Genomic DNA, 16,665 nt, shown 5'->3' on the forward strand with positions numbered 1-16,665 from the left:
CTCAATAAAGCTGTTAGGGCTCAGGGATGAAACAACAGGATATAGTTCAAAAGAATTTCTTCCAAGCAGAAATCTAGCCACAAAAAAGCATCTCCAGTCAGAGTCTCCAGCACTGAGAACTGAGGGCATTGCAGAAACAGTTTCCAGATGTTTCCACAAAGGCCTCTGGGCCAAGGCATAGACTTGGGGGTGGCGGGGGTCTCTGTGTCCTTTTGTGCCTTTTGGTTTCCAGTTCTCTCTGAGCAGTCATGGGTGCGGCACCGGGGAAGGCAGCCTAAGCTGTGGGCATCCTGCCATGTGGACCAGGTACAGGCCACAGGCCATAAGGTACACAAATGGCCAAAAAGCACAGTCCCAGGAGACAAATACGACAGGAACCTAGTCTCTGAAAAGTACAGAGGTGTCCCCATAGGAGCAGCCCCCACCCTGTCACCATGCACCAGAGCAGTCTCACCTGGCGCCAGGACGACAGGCTCCGGCTCCCCCCGGTTTCCATAGTAGCAGATGACATCTCCCTTTTCTGTGCTGTGAACAGGAGGGCAGAGAGGATCAGACGGGGGCTATGGGATCGTCTTGACCTCTCACTGCCCTGCAATCTCCACAGCCCCATTCCCAGTGACCCTGCCAGCACAGGGACAGTGGCCCGCTGCAGCCAGGACAGGGGCTAGTGAGGGCCCCAGTCTCTCAGGGGACTTGCAGGCAGGGTCATCAAGACCCCTGGTTCCCAACGCCTGGCTAAACACAGGGACCACTGGCCTGGGAGCGGTAGCATCTAGAAGACTCCACTGCCTCACTGGATGACCCACAGCATGGGCACTCAGAGGCCAAAGAGCAGTGACAAGTGCAGGGAGCTGAGCCCCGCACTCATGAACGCCGGTGCCCTCTGTAAGGCCATCGCCCCCAGCCCCACAGCTGATCTCTGAGCACCTCTGGACTGGACGGGATGCCCCAGGGTGATAGTGGCTTCGAACAAAGCACCAAAGAGACCACATTTTCCTCCTTTCATATGCTGAGTATGCATTTAAAATAGTTTAAAACGCTCCAGAGCTGAATGTGTTCCAGTTCCAAAATACCATAGTAAATCTTCCTGCTGAAACCTGGAATGCCTTTTCTGCAAACTAAAGAGGGACATTTTCTGGCCTGTGAGCCACCTTCCTGGTGGAACGCTAGACATGGACACCCGAACCTTCGGGATGAACAAACGTAAAGGAAATGCTGGCCAAGGGGTGCTGGGGAGTCCCACTGGCCAGCCCCATGCCACCCCATTCCTCTTGCTCAGTGCCACCCTACAGGCAGGACCCCTGTCCCCCAAGTGGCTTCCCATTCTGCTCACATTCTTCCTCCCCACAGACCTTGACCCTTTTCTTAAGACATCTAGCTAATGACGTCAGAGATTTTATTTACAGGCGCAAAGCTGGAAAGCATGAAGACCTGCAGGAGTGGGCACCCACTCCCACCATGCCTCGTTAGGTGGCGGGGCGGGGGGGGTCTGACACAGGGACAGGCAGTGATGGGGACGAGGCTCTCCTCTTGGCCTTGACACCCTCCTGGTACCCACCACCAGGGCTGCTGGCTGAACTCTGACTCCCTGTACCCTGGCTCCCTCTACCTCTGAGCCCTCTACGCTCTGGCCTGTCCTGGCATGTTCCTCGGGCATAACCCTCTGGGTTCTCCTGGCCACCACCTGGCTGTGTCCCTGGGAGCCAGGCCAGCTGCTCAGGCTCTGAGGGGCCTGAGCCCCACCCCCCACCCCCAGCAGCAGGAGCACCTGCCCAAGTGTGCACCCACTCAGGGCACGAGGCTCTCATCACTCAGCCACGTGGCACAGCTGCTGAACACCAAGTCCTGCTGGTGTCGCAGCTGAGGGGCTGGTCTCCCGAGCCAGGTCAGACACACACAGAATTACTAACGAAGTGACCACTAAGCTGACATGGAGGTTCCCCTTGCAGGAGCTGCTGAAGGTGTGAGCAGGCCAAAGCAGGGAAGAGAGGGTGCCGGGCAGCAAGTGCCAGTGCCAATACCAGCCTGAACCCTTGGCCCTCCTCCCGCGGGGCACTGCATCCTCTGGACTGAGGCATCTACCAGCGAGGCAGGGGCAGGGGCCCAGCACACCACAGAGCAGGCCTGGGGCTCCCAGGCCAGGAAAGAGGCCTGTGGACCTGCCCTTGTGGAAGGATGCTAGGTCAGAACAGGTATATGTTCATGGGCCAACCATAGAGCACTGACCGCCTACCCTGGGGGAAACATCCACCAACTTCTGGGGCTTTGGAGGGGGACAGAAAGGGAGCAAAGAGAGAGCGGGGAAGGGCAGGAGAAAGGGAGGGCGGGAGGGAGGGATGCTGACTTCACTGAGGGCAAAAGACACAAAACCCCTGCAGTTCTCACATCCTTATCTCTAACTGACACTTCATATGGGCGGGAGCCCAGCACAGCCAGCCCTCCCTGGTTGGCGATGCAGGCTGCTCCTGACAATAGCTGTATCGACCAGCTACTCTTCGAGGCCCTTAGGTAGCAGAGGGTGAACACCCAGCCAGGCCCTCTCTACGCTGTCCTCCCTTCGTGGCCACAGCACTGCTGCTCCCCTATCCAGCACATTCTTCCACACACACTGAAACTGCCAACAGCATCCGCTCATCTGTCCAAAGACAGACCAGACAGGAGCTTGGTACCCAGCCTATAGACTCCTGCAGTCCCTTGCTCCTGTCCACTAGTGTCTGATTGATGGAGCAGGGCACAGGCTCTGGGGTCCCCCCCCCGCCCCACCCCAGGACACAAGAGTGCCACATGTCTCTGTGTCTCCCACTAACCGGAGCCAAACACCAACAATCACTTCATCTCGGGGCTCAGTGTCTGCAGTGGGAGGTCGACCACACTGATGCCAAAAGCAGTGCCCATGCAGCTGGTGCCTGAGCTGGTGTGAGGCAGAGGCCAGGGTTCAGGCCCAGGCGCTAGAGAAATAAACACACACTGAGAAGCCAGGCGATGACCCAGTGGCAACCAGTCTCAACTGGAAAAGAGCGGTGCTCCCTCCTAGCCTGGTGCACAACTGACGGGATGCAATTGCTGTCTCCGGGGGTATCAGGACCCCAGCTCCACCTCGCATGGCTAGTGGTCATGGCCAGGTCACCTGCCTGTCTGAGCTCAGCTGCATCAGGCACACAGGTGGCTGTGATATGCTGAGCATTGCATGTGAGAAGCTCAGCATGCGGCCATCCAGGTAACCACTGACTGCTGCTACAGCTATCAGCCCCCTGCTGCACCTCTCTGTGTGCCCCACATGGGCCTGGCAAGGCTCCAACTGCCACTTCCCCACAGGACTCGAGCCCTCTGCAGGGTTGCAGCAACCTGACTCCTCAATCTCAGAGCCCTGAGCTTCCCTCAGAACCTAAGATGAACCATGCTGCCCGCTCAGACCTAGCTCTCTGAAGATGCCACTGCAGGGCCCCAGAGCACTCCAGGCACACGGCCAGTTGTGTTTGCACCTTCCTTCTCCAACCTGGAGCATCTCTGCCCACCAGAAAGCAGGGCAAGTGAGGTACGGCTCAAAAACAGCTGGCTCCGCAGCCACAGATATGGGGAGGGGCCCTGGGGGCGGAGGGGCAGGGATGGGCAAGGGGCACACCGTGTGCTAGGACAGCAGCCCTGCACTCATGCTCTAGCTCTCTCACGGCAGGACCCAACAGCCCTTACATGGTCACAGGAAGCCCCCCCTTCAAAGATCTGCTTCCTGAGTCCCCACAGCAGTGGGTCTGGGAGGGGCTCGGCTCTTGGGATGCTCACCCAGCCCACCAGGAGCCATGCCTCTGGGGAGGCTGCCACCTAAGCTGAGTGGCGAGGCAGGAAGCCCACTTCCTGCTGAGCCCATGACCCAGGCCTGGAGTAGCACTCGATGAGCTGCCGTCCCTCCTCTAGTAGACCCACCTCAGGTCGGCTGCTATGAGGTTGAAGCCGTTGTACAGGTGGCCCTCTGCGGAGACTTTCTTCAGGTAGGTCAAGCTGTCCACGTCTGTGGTCAGAAAGTGGGCCACAAGTTCACCTGTGAGCAGGGGACAGACACCCGTGGCCGAGGCAGTAGGCTTAGCCCCTCTCCCTGAGAGACTGATGGTCCTGCTTGGGCTGGCCATCTCATTGATCTGGCAGCCAAAAAGATCTGCATCAAGAACTATGTTTTTGTTGGCTTTAAAATTGTTTTTCTCCATTTTGTCCCCATATAGAAGTCCAGCATGAGGGAAAAAGTCTTCAGTAGAGACAATATGTGTCTATGGAGCTGTCTTCCCAGGGGCATCTGCAAACATTAAACAGGTGGGAGACAATGACACAACAGTCAGGACTGACACGTTGGCCAGGACACAAGTATGGAGCATGTTCCCTGAGAGCAGTGAAGGGTCTGTGCAGGTGGGTGTCATGTGGGCCAGGCTGAGGGTGGTTTCAATGGTGAGACTGCGAAGCCCAGGAAAAAGCCTGCCCCTCTTCCCCATTCCAGCTCCTCCTCCTGTCTCTGCAGGTGCCCAAGGAAGGGCCTGCCCCGAGGCCCCACCCCCAGACCAGCCTCCAGCCCCACCCCTGAGGTCCCACTGCCATATCCCCGCTAAGCCAGCCCCTAGCCCCATCCCACAGTACCTCGGCCCCTGGCGTCCCGGTCTAGCCGTGGCTGCAGGTAGTTGGTGAGGGCTGCCAGCTTCCCACGTGTACTGATGCCCAGCCACGTGCCTCCTTCCCTGCCTTCCTCCATGTCAAGCCCTGGGAGGACACCAGCATCACCACCAGAAGTGCCCACTGCGTAGGCGCCAGCCCCACCCTGTCCCCACATCCCGGGGAGCCACAATTCAGCCCCACAGCTCTGGCTGTGGAACAGGGGCTCTGACTCCACAGGTGTGTAGCCCCTGGGGCCCACCGGACACGTGGGAAGTGCCCTCCCTGTGCCCTGCCCCACAGGACAACTGACACAGGCAGAAGCATCCTGTTGCTTGGGTCAGCGTTGGGCTGGGAGCAGAGCGCCAGCTCTGTTGTGAGGAACCTCGTCCTGGATCTGGTGTAGGCACTGGCTGCCCTCCCCGTACAGAATGCATGGGGCCCTCGCATTGGGCGCTTCACTAGGAGCCCAGTGCCCACCAACAAGTCCCATCCTCAGAGCAGAGGTTCTTCCGCGATCAAAGCTACACAATCCACCCGGTTCCACCATAGGTTCAGCCAGGCCCTTAAAGCCACAGGACAGCGTCTTCCTAGACTAGAGAGTCATTTTACTTGAAGATTGGGATTAAAATGGCTAACTCATTAAAATGTTATTTTTATTACAATGAAAGCAACAAAAGCTGTAAAGATCAAAAAGAAAGAAGTAAAACTGTCTTTATTTGTAGATGACAGGATTACATGTGAAGAAAATCCAAAAGGAATCTACCCAGCCCCCCCAAAAAATCTACTAGAACTAAGTAAATACCAGCAAGAACTGGAAAATGAAATTTTAAATATACCATTTACAACAGCGCTAAATAATTTTTTTTAATACTTAGAAAAACACTTAAGGAAAAATGTGTAACACTTAAAGACGGAGAAACACAGAGCAGTACTGCAAGAACTCGAGCAGAACTAATTAAATGAGAGCTATGCCCTGTTCACCCACCAGAAGATTCGATATTGTTAAGATGACAATTCTCCCCAAATGACCAAGAGAGTCAACACAATCCCAACCAAAATCCCAGCAGGCTTTTTGTTTTATAGAAATTAACAAGCTGACTAAAATTTATATGTATATACAAAGGAACAAGGATGGCCAAAGCAGTCCTGAAGAAGAACAAAGCTGGAGAACTTGCACTGCTTGATTTCAAGACTTGGCAAAAAGCTGCAGTAGTCGAACAGTGTGGCATTGGCATCAAGACAGACAAACAGATCAATGAAACACACGAGAGTACATAACAGACCCATGCCCACACGTATGTGTTCAACTGATTTTTAACCAAGTTGTCACAGTAATGTAATAGGCAAAAGACTATTCAGTAAATGATGCTGGAACAACTGGAGAAGTGGGAAGGTATGTTTTTCAACCACTATCTCACACCATGTACAAAAATTAATGTGAAATAAATCATAGACCTAACCATAAAACCCCAAATCAGAAGGCTTCTAGAAGCAAACAGAGGAAAATATCTTTATGACCTCAGGGTAGGCAAAGACAAACAGCACAAACCATAAAAGGAAAGAGTAGATAAACTGCACTTCACTTAAATAAAATATTGTGCTCACCAAAACATATCATTAAGAAAATGAGTAGGAAAAAAAAAAAAAAAAATGAGTCGGCAATACATTTATCCAACAAAAAACTCATATCCAGAACACACAAAGAACTATTACAAATCAACAATAAAAAAGCGAATGAAACTGCTACAATCCAGCCAATCAACAAGGACCAAATTTACCCTCATATATAAAACAACCAAAAAAATAAACAAATGACATGAAACAATGGGTTTCAAGACCCTGAACATCAGAAAACAAAGGACAACAATATCTGAGAGACAGGAAAGGAATGAGTTGGGTCCCACAATTGGAGAGTCTCCGGGACGCATCACAGGGAAGGGGCCAGCAGAGTTCAGCAGGCTCCCTGGCTGAGAAAAGGTGCTAAGAGTCTAGGGAGATCAAGGCAGCCAGAGTTCTTGGGACAAAAGACCAGAGAGAAGACAGCACACAGAGAACTATGGACATCTGTTCAGTGCATGTTTGTGAAGAAACTACCCAAGGCCGGCAAAGAACCACCCAGGAGGATCAGAGGGGACGGTGCTCACACAGGGCCGGGAACAGTGCCTGTTCCCAGAAGCCAGTCTGGAAAACCTCAAGATTCAGGGGACACTGGGAAGAACAGAAAGAAGGATCTTGCCTCAGTATAGGGAATAATCAGCTTTATTCTGGGCACTGCTTCAGACCTAGCACCTAACAAATCTAAAAAGCGAGATCTGAAACTGTTTCTGAGTAACTTACTTGTGTCCCACAACAAAGCTCAAGAATATTTATAGGTTACAAAAATATTTAGCCTCCAACAAGATAAAATCAAAACTTACCAGACATTCAAAGAAGCAAGAAAACATCCCCACCCTCTAAGAGGAGTTCAATCAATCCATTAAAACTGATCTGGAACTGACACAGATGTCAGAATTTGCAGATAAGAACATGCAAACAGTCATTAAAACTGTATTCTATATGCTTAAAAAGTTAAGTAGAGACAAGTAAGACATAAAAATTGAATTTCTAGAGATTAAAAACTACAAAGTGTCAGATGAAAAATATACAGGATGGGATTGAAGGCAGATTAGATACTGTAGAAGAAAGGTTAGTGAATTTGAGGATATGGCAAAATAAATCATCTAAATACCTAAATAAAGCAGAGACAAAAGAAGGTTTTGTTTTGTTTTGTTTTAATGAATCGAGCATCATCGAAATGTGGGACAACCTCAGGTAAATTAATATGTGTTTGGAGGCAGAAAGAGTAAAAGAGATTGAGAAGAGAGAAAAGGAGACAGAAAAAAATATTTGAAGAAATAATATCCAAATTTGTGCTAATTTCTAACAAGTTCCCAAGTAATGCTGACGCTACTAGCTCAAGGATCGCGCTTAGAGAAACACTCATCTACAAGTCTGCACACAACCTGCCGATGCCAGACAGTGGGAGGACGTGGACCTTGATGTCTTTGGCCCTAAGCCAGGAACCATGGCTGCTGGGCCCACTTGGCAGTGTGGTGACCCCACTACCACTAGGCAGACACCTGTATCAGCATGCCAAGGGCCTCCTCTAAATCACTACAAAGGGTGAACAGTTCCGAGTGGCAGGAACTCCCCAGCTGGATTGGTGCTGATTCACGGGCAGGGTGCAGGTCTGGGTACCAGGGAAGAATGGAGTCGAAGTGACCAGGATGGCCAGGGGTCCAGGCAGGCAAATCCTTCATCTGAGCCTCCGTGTCTTCATCTACAAAAATCCTTGAGAGCTGCCTCCTGCCCCAATTCCCCAGGGTATCAGCCTCTCACTCTTCATCCCATGCATCCCGACAAGCCTCCCCCATCAATACACACACACACACTTTAGCTCCCATTTCTGCTCTGTAGCCGCAACACACACAGCCTGCTCCATCTCATGACCCCCTTCCGTTCCATCCTAGCCCAGGATAGCCTGGATGGTCATGGCTGTGCCTACAGGCTCCCCTCAGCCCTCCTGTCATGGCCTCACAGGGAGAGAGCTGTGGTCAATCCAGCCACACACACACACACACACACACACACACACACACACACACACCCCTAGGGTTATGGTACTGCTGTGCCTAGAGTTACAAAACAAGGGTCTCCTTGCCAGCCTCACTTCATGCTCCTGTCTGCAAGTCTAGACATTTCCAAGGTCTCCTGTGTAGTTTCTGATAAAGCCAAGACACAGCAAGAGACCCAGCCTCTTCTCCCTCTTGCACTCAGCCATCCTGAGGTCCCCACTCACAGCCTCTCAGCAGCTTTCCCCACTGCCTCCCAGGATGGTGCCCTGCCCTGGTCCCCCTCCTCCTGCCCTCCCACAGAGTACCAGGACGATCCAATTTCAGCAGTGTTTTCCTCACAATACCGCCCAACCACAGTCTACATCAGACGCCTTCTGTGGAAGCTCCACAGCCGAGCTTTTAGACCCTGCAGGCAGAACATGGCAAACACAGCCTCCCTGGACCCACATGGCCACATGCCCAGCACACTGGGCACCCCATCAGCTCTGCCAGGCTCCCTGTGTGTGCCCGGTACCGGGCTCACAGGCAAAGGGACTCCTGACCTAGCCAATACCTGTCTACATGCCCTCCAAGTAGACCCCGGCCCATCCTGTGGGCAAGAACTGCTCCCTGCCCCAGGAGCTCAGGGAGGCTGCTGGCTGGGTGGGCAGGGGACTCGGCTGTCACCTCCACTTCTGCCACCACGGGAACTCCTCGTGAAGCTTCCACCTGAAGATGCCCCAACCAAACCTCTGCTCCCCAAATTTAGATCAGCTCTCCCTGAAGCAAGGGGTGCTTGTGCGTAAACAGAAATGTGCGCTGACATAAGCACACGTATACACACACCTACAGCTATGGTGCCACAGAGCGATCAAGCGTGGACTATACCTCACACCCACCCAAACATGTGCCACAGGGGAAGGGTGGACCCGAAAATCCTTGCTGCTACTTCTTCAGGGGATCCACGGCACATGAAGCCACGTGGATGGTGCTGGGTGGACAGTGTTAGGGCTGCTCAACCCAACGCTGGGCCCGGATTGTGACTTTGCAGGCCGCCCCACGAGACTCACCAGTGTCCTCTGATTCATTCTGAACTTACACGGGGAGGCAGCATCCGTAAGAGTTAGACCATCTGGGGCTCACACTTCCTGGCGTGGGGCTCCCACGCCATGGCCACTCACAGCAAGGGAAGACTTACCGCTGAGGATCTCATTGTTGTTCCCCCAGAAGTCTGCTAACTTGGACGGTCTGTGGTAGAATTCATCCCTGTTGGCTGCCAGGATGAGCCTGAAGGAGAAAGCATGACTGCAACTCTTGGGTGAAACACAAAAGCCGTATTTTTTCCTCTACTTAACAAAGAAAATTTGCCTCAGTAACAACATGAGCAAGTTCCAAAGAGAACAGGAACGTGCATGGGACAAAGGTCTGTGGCAGCTCCAGGCGGGTGGTTTCCTGGGGAGCCTGTGGCCAGGACTGCACCCCAGGGTCCTCCAGAGGAAATAAGCAGGAGATAGGCAAAGACGTGTGTCCATACTGTTCAGGGCCAGGGGACGAGGTCCCTGCATACCCGCTGCCCACTGGAACAAACTCTGGTGAGTGAGACCAGGAGCCAGGCAGGTGAGAGCCCTGAGCAGCTGGCACCAAGCAAGTCCCAGATAGCCAGGAAGCAGGGAGGTGCCACTCCTTCTGTCCATCTGTCCCTTCCCCTGAGGATACCCCAGCCAGTGTTTCGGAAGTGTAAGTACACCCACAAGAGAGGCTTGGGGTTGCGTGGGACCCCAGCAGCACACAGGGTCTCCAAGGGCTGCTGTCCTGAGTTTGGGGTGTTTGGGGGAGGGAATGGGTGACAGCTTCTCTGTTTCACTAGTTTTTTTCATTACGAATCAAACAAGTGTTTCTTTGGCAATTAGAAAACATGTCACAGTTTTCAGAGCCCTGGCTTAGAGGTAAGAAATCGATGTTTCCAGTTGGCTTTGCGGTTTAAACAAGAATGTAGATGGTGTGCCGGCCCAGTGGTTGGAGCACCGTGCTCCTAACCAAGGTCGCCAGTTTGATTCCCACATGGGCCAGTGAGCTGCGCCCTCTACAGCTAAGATTGTGAACAATGGCTCTTCCTGGAGCTGGGCTGCCGTGAGCAGCCAGAGGTTGGCATGAGCTGCCATGAGCTGCCACCGGCTACTATGCACCCCTGAGTGGCCGGTGGCCAGCGTGAACTGCCGTGGGCTGCTGTAGATTGCTGTGTGCTGCCATGGGCTGCTGAGTGTTGCCGTGGGCCATCATGCACCCCATGAGCAGCCAGTGGCCAGCCTGAGTGGCCGGTAGTCCGCGAGCTGCTGTGAGCAGCCAACAGACGACTGGCGACCGGCTGCCTCAGCCGGGGGCAGCGCAAGGCTCATAACACCAGCAGGGGCCAGGGAGCTGTGCCCTACACAACTAGACTGAGAAACAACGGCTTGAACCGGAGATGGGGGGGGGCGTGACTGAGATATATAGATGGTGACTGAGAGGGACACCTCTGAGACTAACCAGCAATCACTGGAGGACCCTCTGAGCACCACAAGCAGGTGCACAGGTGAACAGAAGACAGTGGGTCAGGGACTAGGACTTGGCAGCCTGTGGTAACTCTGGGTGTGAAACCAAACTAATCTAGTCAGTGGTCAGGACCTAAAAAAATCTTCAAAAATAATTTTTGTATTGTCTTATTGGTTTTATGAACATTTGCTCAGGGTACAATGTGAATTAATAAAGATGTTCCTAAAATTGAAAATGAAACCAGTGCTGGGCCATGGAAGTGTTTGCACCTCATGCACGTGGCATGTGACCCCGCCCCCACGCTGCACCTCTCTATGTAGTCCCGGCCACCAGTGCCAGCACAGCCAGGCACTGTGCATGGCCATGGAACCCTTGGGTCTGCCCTGGAAGCCTCACCACCTTTGAGATGGCCATCTGGCCAACAGCCACTCTCTATCCCCTCTGCACAGCCGGCTCCAAGGGCTGTGCCCGGCCTCGGGGACGTGCACCCAAGAAGGAAAGGTCCCCATTCCTGATAAAAGCCCCAGCCGTTCACAGAATGACCCTCTGCAGCTTCAGCTCCAAGCTCCAACCTGGACCCCAGCCTTGGCTGGAGATGGATGACCTGAGGGAGAGGCCAGCTGGGCCCTGACCCTTGCCTCCCACCACACCTACTCTGTCCCTTCTGGGACCCAGCCCCGGATCTGTCCTGGCTGGCCCTGCTCCCACCGGCTGCCTAAGTGGGCCATCCTGGTGGAAGGTGCGCCATCCAGCATGGCCTGGATGCAGTCAGGAGAAGGGAGAGTGCCACGTCCCCGTGTGGGGGGAAGACTCCGCAGCTGTAGTGAGAATGCAGCAAGGGCCAGGACCCCCACCAGCCCCCGTGGGTGGGGGCCGTTTCATGTGGTCAGGATCAAGACCCCAAACGAGGCTGGTGCTGTCAGCTCCGGCTGATCCTTATACACGGCTCCAGAGAAGGAAAAATTAGGGAAAGAAAAAAAAAAGCTGATTGAGCAGAACCTTCTGTCCTACGATTTTCAACGGCCTATTTTTAAAACAAGGAGCAGTTACATGTGCTTGTTAATAACCAGGAGCACGAATTTCTGGGTTATTTTTGTCACAGGAGTCACTAGCTGAATTTCGTGGTTTGCGGGGATTTCCTCCAATTGTAATTCAGAGACACGCAGGTGTGATGAGCACCCGCCTTGAGGCTCCAAGTAAGAGAAGTATTCCCTCAGTCTCCACTTCTGGGACCGCAATGCCGGTACAGGTCCATCTGTGCCATTGTGCCCAGAGGCAGGCAACTTGGTCACCACAACAGTTGGGGCTCTGAGGACAGTGAGTCCCCACGGCTTTGTTTTGTTCTAATAATTGAAACCACTCATTAATTATTCAGGACCAACAGGCACTCCTCACCCACTTCTGAGGGTGGGTCTGTGCCCTGTCTAGGGAGGGTGGGTCTGCGAGCTCACAGTTCACTTTGTCCATCTGGTGAGGTATAACTTTTTCTTCAAAGAGCACATATCCCTTTGCAATCAAGGAAATAACATCAGTGGAATCCCATCAGAACACAGGTGCCTCTACGGAGCACGGCAAGGTCACTGGAATCCCAGGGCAAAGCTGCAGCCAGCATGGAAAACTTCTAAACCAGCATCTCACAGGCCACTAATGTAAGTCTACCTACTAGGCTCTTTGCCAGAGCACCACAGAGAGTCATACTAGAATTAAAAACAAAAGCAAAACCAACAGGCACCCAGACTGTGTTCACACTGGGTAACTGCCACCAAGGTAGTTACCACACTGGAGGCTCCAAGTGTCGGGCAACAACGGGCGTGGCAGGCAGACGCTAGAACAACCTAGGAGATCACACCCTGGGCAGGAGCCATGACGAACTGTGTCCAAGGTGACCCCAGGAGGGAATGACACCCGAGGAGCCCATATGTGGTGGGCAGCATGCAACCTAGAAGGCAGACCTCACCTGCACGAGGGCCAGCCCAGCACCCAGAAGACAGACAGGGAGGCCCGAGAGAGCCAGGGGGAAGCAGCAGTGACATGTGACATGGGGGCTGCCACCTCTGGAGGGATGGGCACCCCCAATAGGGAGAGCATCAGGGTGGTAACAAGAGAGGTGGGGGGTGCAGACCGCGGGGTCTGAGACAACTCGGCCCAGCACTAGGCTTGGAGTTTCTCTGCAGGGGCCATGTTCACATTCACTCCCTGGGCAGGCACTGAGCTGGCTGCCCTCCCCCGCACCCCCACTACAGGCCACTCAGACAGTGGACTGCTAAGTCTGGGCATGAACAGACCACAAGACGCACGCTCTGAGTGGCCCAGGCTTTCTCCTGTGGGAAAGAGACGACAGAATGCTCGAACACAGCCAGAGAGAGGAAGAGATGCTTCAGGAACCATGCTTCAGGCTAGCAAAGCAGCAGGACGGGTAACCCTGAACATCACAGGCCACCCTGGGCAGGGGGCCCCTTCTAAGGAACGAACTACTGGGAAGCTAGAAAACATATTCCCGTAAGATCAGCATCGGTAAAAGGCAGAGCCACAAGCAATACTGCCCCCGGCATCAAAAATGAAGATGTCTCGGGCCGGCCCGGTGGCTCAGGCGGTTAGAGCTCCATGCTCCTAACTTTGATTCCCACATGGGCTAGTGGGCTCTCAACCACAAGGTTGCCGGTTCAACTCCTCGACTCCCGCAAGGGATGGTGGGCTCTGCCCCCTGCAACTAAGATTGAACACGGCACCTTGAGCTGAGCTGCCGCTGAGCTCCTGGATGGCTCAGCTGGTTGGAGTGTGTCCTCTCAACCACAAGGTTGCCAGTTCGACTCCCGCAAGGGATGGTGGGTTGTGCCCCCTGCAACTAACAACGGCAACTGGACCTGGAGCTGAGCTGCGCCCTCCACAACTAAGACTGAAAGAACAACAACTTGACTTGGAAAAAAGGCCTGGAAGTACACACTGTTCCCCAATAAAGTCCTGTTCCCCTTCCCCAATTAAAAAAAAAAATCATTTAAAAAAAATAAAATAAAAAATGAAGATGTCTCAGTCTCTTGTGCAGGCAGAGGTGATTTGTTTGAATCACATTTATATATACAGTAATGATGGCCACAGGTCCAACTGCAAAGGTCCTCTTTGCAATCCTCTGACCTGGAGCAACACTGACCGCAGGGATGAGCTTAACCCACGAATCCGAATAAGAACAGGGGCTATCGTTACCCTGAGGGGCAAGAGGCAGACTTGATACTGAGGGTGCTGGAGGGGGCACACAGAGCCACAGGGGCCTTCTCACCAGTCGCAGCCATGTGTGCCAGCTTTGTGGGCAGCAAGGTCCAAGTGGACGGTGGCCCTGGCGCCTGGACCACCTGGCTGGGAGGAGAGGACCTGATCTGGACAATGCACAATGATGACATGATGACACCCGGTGAGGACACTCTCTGCCACCCAATAGGGGACATGCGCTGACATGGCAAGGGGAGCCTATGACAGGGCCATCAAAAGACACTCGAAGAAATCAACTTGGCATTTCCTCAAAAAGTCAAACACAGAATCGCCGTAGCATCCAGCAATTCCACTTCTGGGTACACACCCAAAAGAACTGGAAGCAGGACCCGAACAGGTACTTGTACACTAATACTCACAGCAGCATTACTCCAAATAGCTAAGAGGTGGAAACAGCCCAAGTGTCTACTAATGGATGAATGGATAAACAAATGTGGTCTATCCATACAATGCAATATGACTTACCTTAAAAGGGAATGACATTCTGACACATACTATATAACATGGATGAACCTTGAAGATGTCATGCCAAGTCAAATAAGCCAGTCACGAAATGACAAATATTATATGACTCCACTTATATGAGGTACCCATCGTCAAGGTCGTAGAAACAGAAAGGAGAATGGTGGTTGCTAAGGGCTAGGGGGAGAGGGAATGGGCCTTATTATTTAATGGGGACAGTTTCAGTTTGGGAAGACAAAAAGAGTTGTGGAGATGGACAGTGGTGATGGTTGCAAAACAATGTGAGTATGCTATGGAACTAGACATTCACAAATGATTAGAATGGCAAAATTTTATGTTATATATACTTTAACACATACACCCACACACTCCCATTCCTGACTTCTGCTATGTGGGGGGCAGATGATGTTATACCAGTAATAGATGCCAAGGCAGGGGGCAGAGGCTGCTGCATCCTCAGCCAGGAGAGCAATGGCTAAGGTAGGAAGGAGCCCAGGTAAGGGGCGCTGGGGCAGGCCCTGCTGGCCCAGACAGCTCCTGGCAGCACTGGACAGCCAGGGCCTCCTCCCCTCCATGCCAATGGCCCTGGTGCCGGGCCTGCATCCCCTTCGCTGCTCCCCATCCCTCTCCAGGCACTGGGAGGCCCTCCTCAGTCTCTAACAAACCCAGGCTCAGCTCACCAGGCCGCTCCTCCCTGGGCATGCTGTGGTGTCCCTCCTGTGGCAGCCCCACCCTGCTCCCCCGCCTGTTCTCGCATCGCACACGAACAGAAGTGCGTACATGGAGAGCCTGCAGCCTGCCCGTTCTCATTGTCCAGACACCCCCTAGAATAGAAGCAGCCCCCAGAAGCCTCTCTGGCCCTCCTACGTGGTTGGGAAAACACTGAGCATATTCAGTCAGTCACCCGGAGGCGGCATATTTGGTCTTTGGCTTAGAGCTTCGGAAAACACTTGAGAGAAACACCAGGGCTGTCTTGAATCACAACCTACAAGGAGTTAGCTGTTAGGAGGACAGGTCCTGGCAGTGACGCACAGGTTCTAAGCGAAAGCAAGAGAGACCCGTCCGTGCTCACCCTCCTCTCTCCTCCTTCCCTATTTTATTTTACTTGCAAGAGGTAGTAGATAACGTCAGGGAAGAGCGTGCCAAGTGGGGCTGTGGCCGAACCTGGGAGTAATAAGCATGGGCAGCAGTGGGCCTCGTGACTCGCAGCCTGCATATCCTCATTTGAGAAATTCTTCACTTGTTGGGTGGAAAGGGAGTTGTTTTGTCGGTACGTGGGTGTCCGAATGAGCACAGACAAGTGACATGAAAGCTCAATAGCCAAGGGGGTGGACCGTGCCAGTTATCCATTAATTACACCTCCGCCCCAGATTCACACTCCATCGCCTGCTCTGTGATAAGGAAGCTGAACTTTGCAGCTGGTACCATGTGAAGTTTTGTCATTCGAGGGCGCTGGAGACACACTGGAGGAGGAGAGGCCTCTTTTCCTGGCCCCTGTGTGCTTTCTCAGGAGGCTTCCCCAGCCCACAGTAGTAAGCAGTGCCCAGTGCCGAGCACCTTCACCCAGCACCCTCCCTGCAACAGCTGCCAGCACCCTTGAGGGCAGATTTCCAGCAAGTTCTGCCGGTGCAGCACCCCAGTGACTTCTCGGTCATCCAGGATGCCACAGCTACGTCTTCCCAGCAAGATCTGGATCTCAGCCCAGGGCTGAGGGATGGGGCTCTGCCCTGGGCACCCCAATCCCATTAGTCAGTCATTCTGTATATTACACTTTCCCTGCTCGAATCACTGTGCCTGGGTCCTGTCCAGTGACTGCACCCTGACTCAAACAGCTCACCCTATCAGGGGCCGGACAGGGTCAGGTCCCAGAGCCTGGCCTGGCCCTGCTGTGTCCTCTGCGGGAAGGCAACAGTGGACACTCCGCACCCTCCACTCTTTTTTTTTCTTTCTTTCTTTTTTTTAATTTATTTTTTAAATTTATTGGGGTGACAATTGTTAGTAAAATTACATAGATTTCAGGTGTACAATTCTGTATTACATCATCTATAAATCCCATTGTGTGTTCACCACCCAGAGTCAGTTCTCCTTCTATCACCATATATATATATATATATATATATATGTATTTATTTTTTTAAGAAAGGAAAACTGTATTGAAATTGTAATACTCAATATACAC

General features: G+C 52.9%; 1 protein-coding gene across 5 annotated transcripts in view; it reads right to left on the reverse strand.

Moving 5' to 3' along the window:
• The window catches only part of TANGO2 (transport and golgi organization 2 homolog), a 36,944-nt gene that overhangs the window by 7,043 nt on the left and 13,236 nt on the right, over positions 1–16,665 (reverse strand). For 4 of the 5 annotated variants that reach the window (XM_088800868.1, XM_074321890.2, XM_019755918.3 and 1 more), the window contains exons 3-6: positions 9,427–9,515; positions 4,621–4,740; positions 3,922–4,036; positions 455–525 (exon numbers count right to left, since the gene is read on the reverse strand). In XM_088800868.1, the coding sequence (XP_088656994.1) occupies positions 455–525; positions 3,922–4,036; positions 4,621–4,740; positions 9,427–9,515 (395 nt within the window). The remainder of the gene's footprint in view (positions 1–454; positions 526–3,921; positions 4,037–4,620; positions 4,741–9,426; positions 9,516–16,665) is intronic. The other variant, XM_019755919.3, reaches the window with a different exon arrangement.

Source organism: Rhinolophus sinicus, chromosome 9, assembly GCF_057876585.1.
Source record: "Rhinolophus sinicus isolate RSI-liver-muscle chromosome 9, RSI-T2T, whole genome shotgun sequence".
NCBI lineage: Eukaryota > Metazoa > Chordata > Mammalia > Chiroptera > Rhinolophidae > Rhinolophus > Rhinolophus sinicus.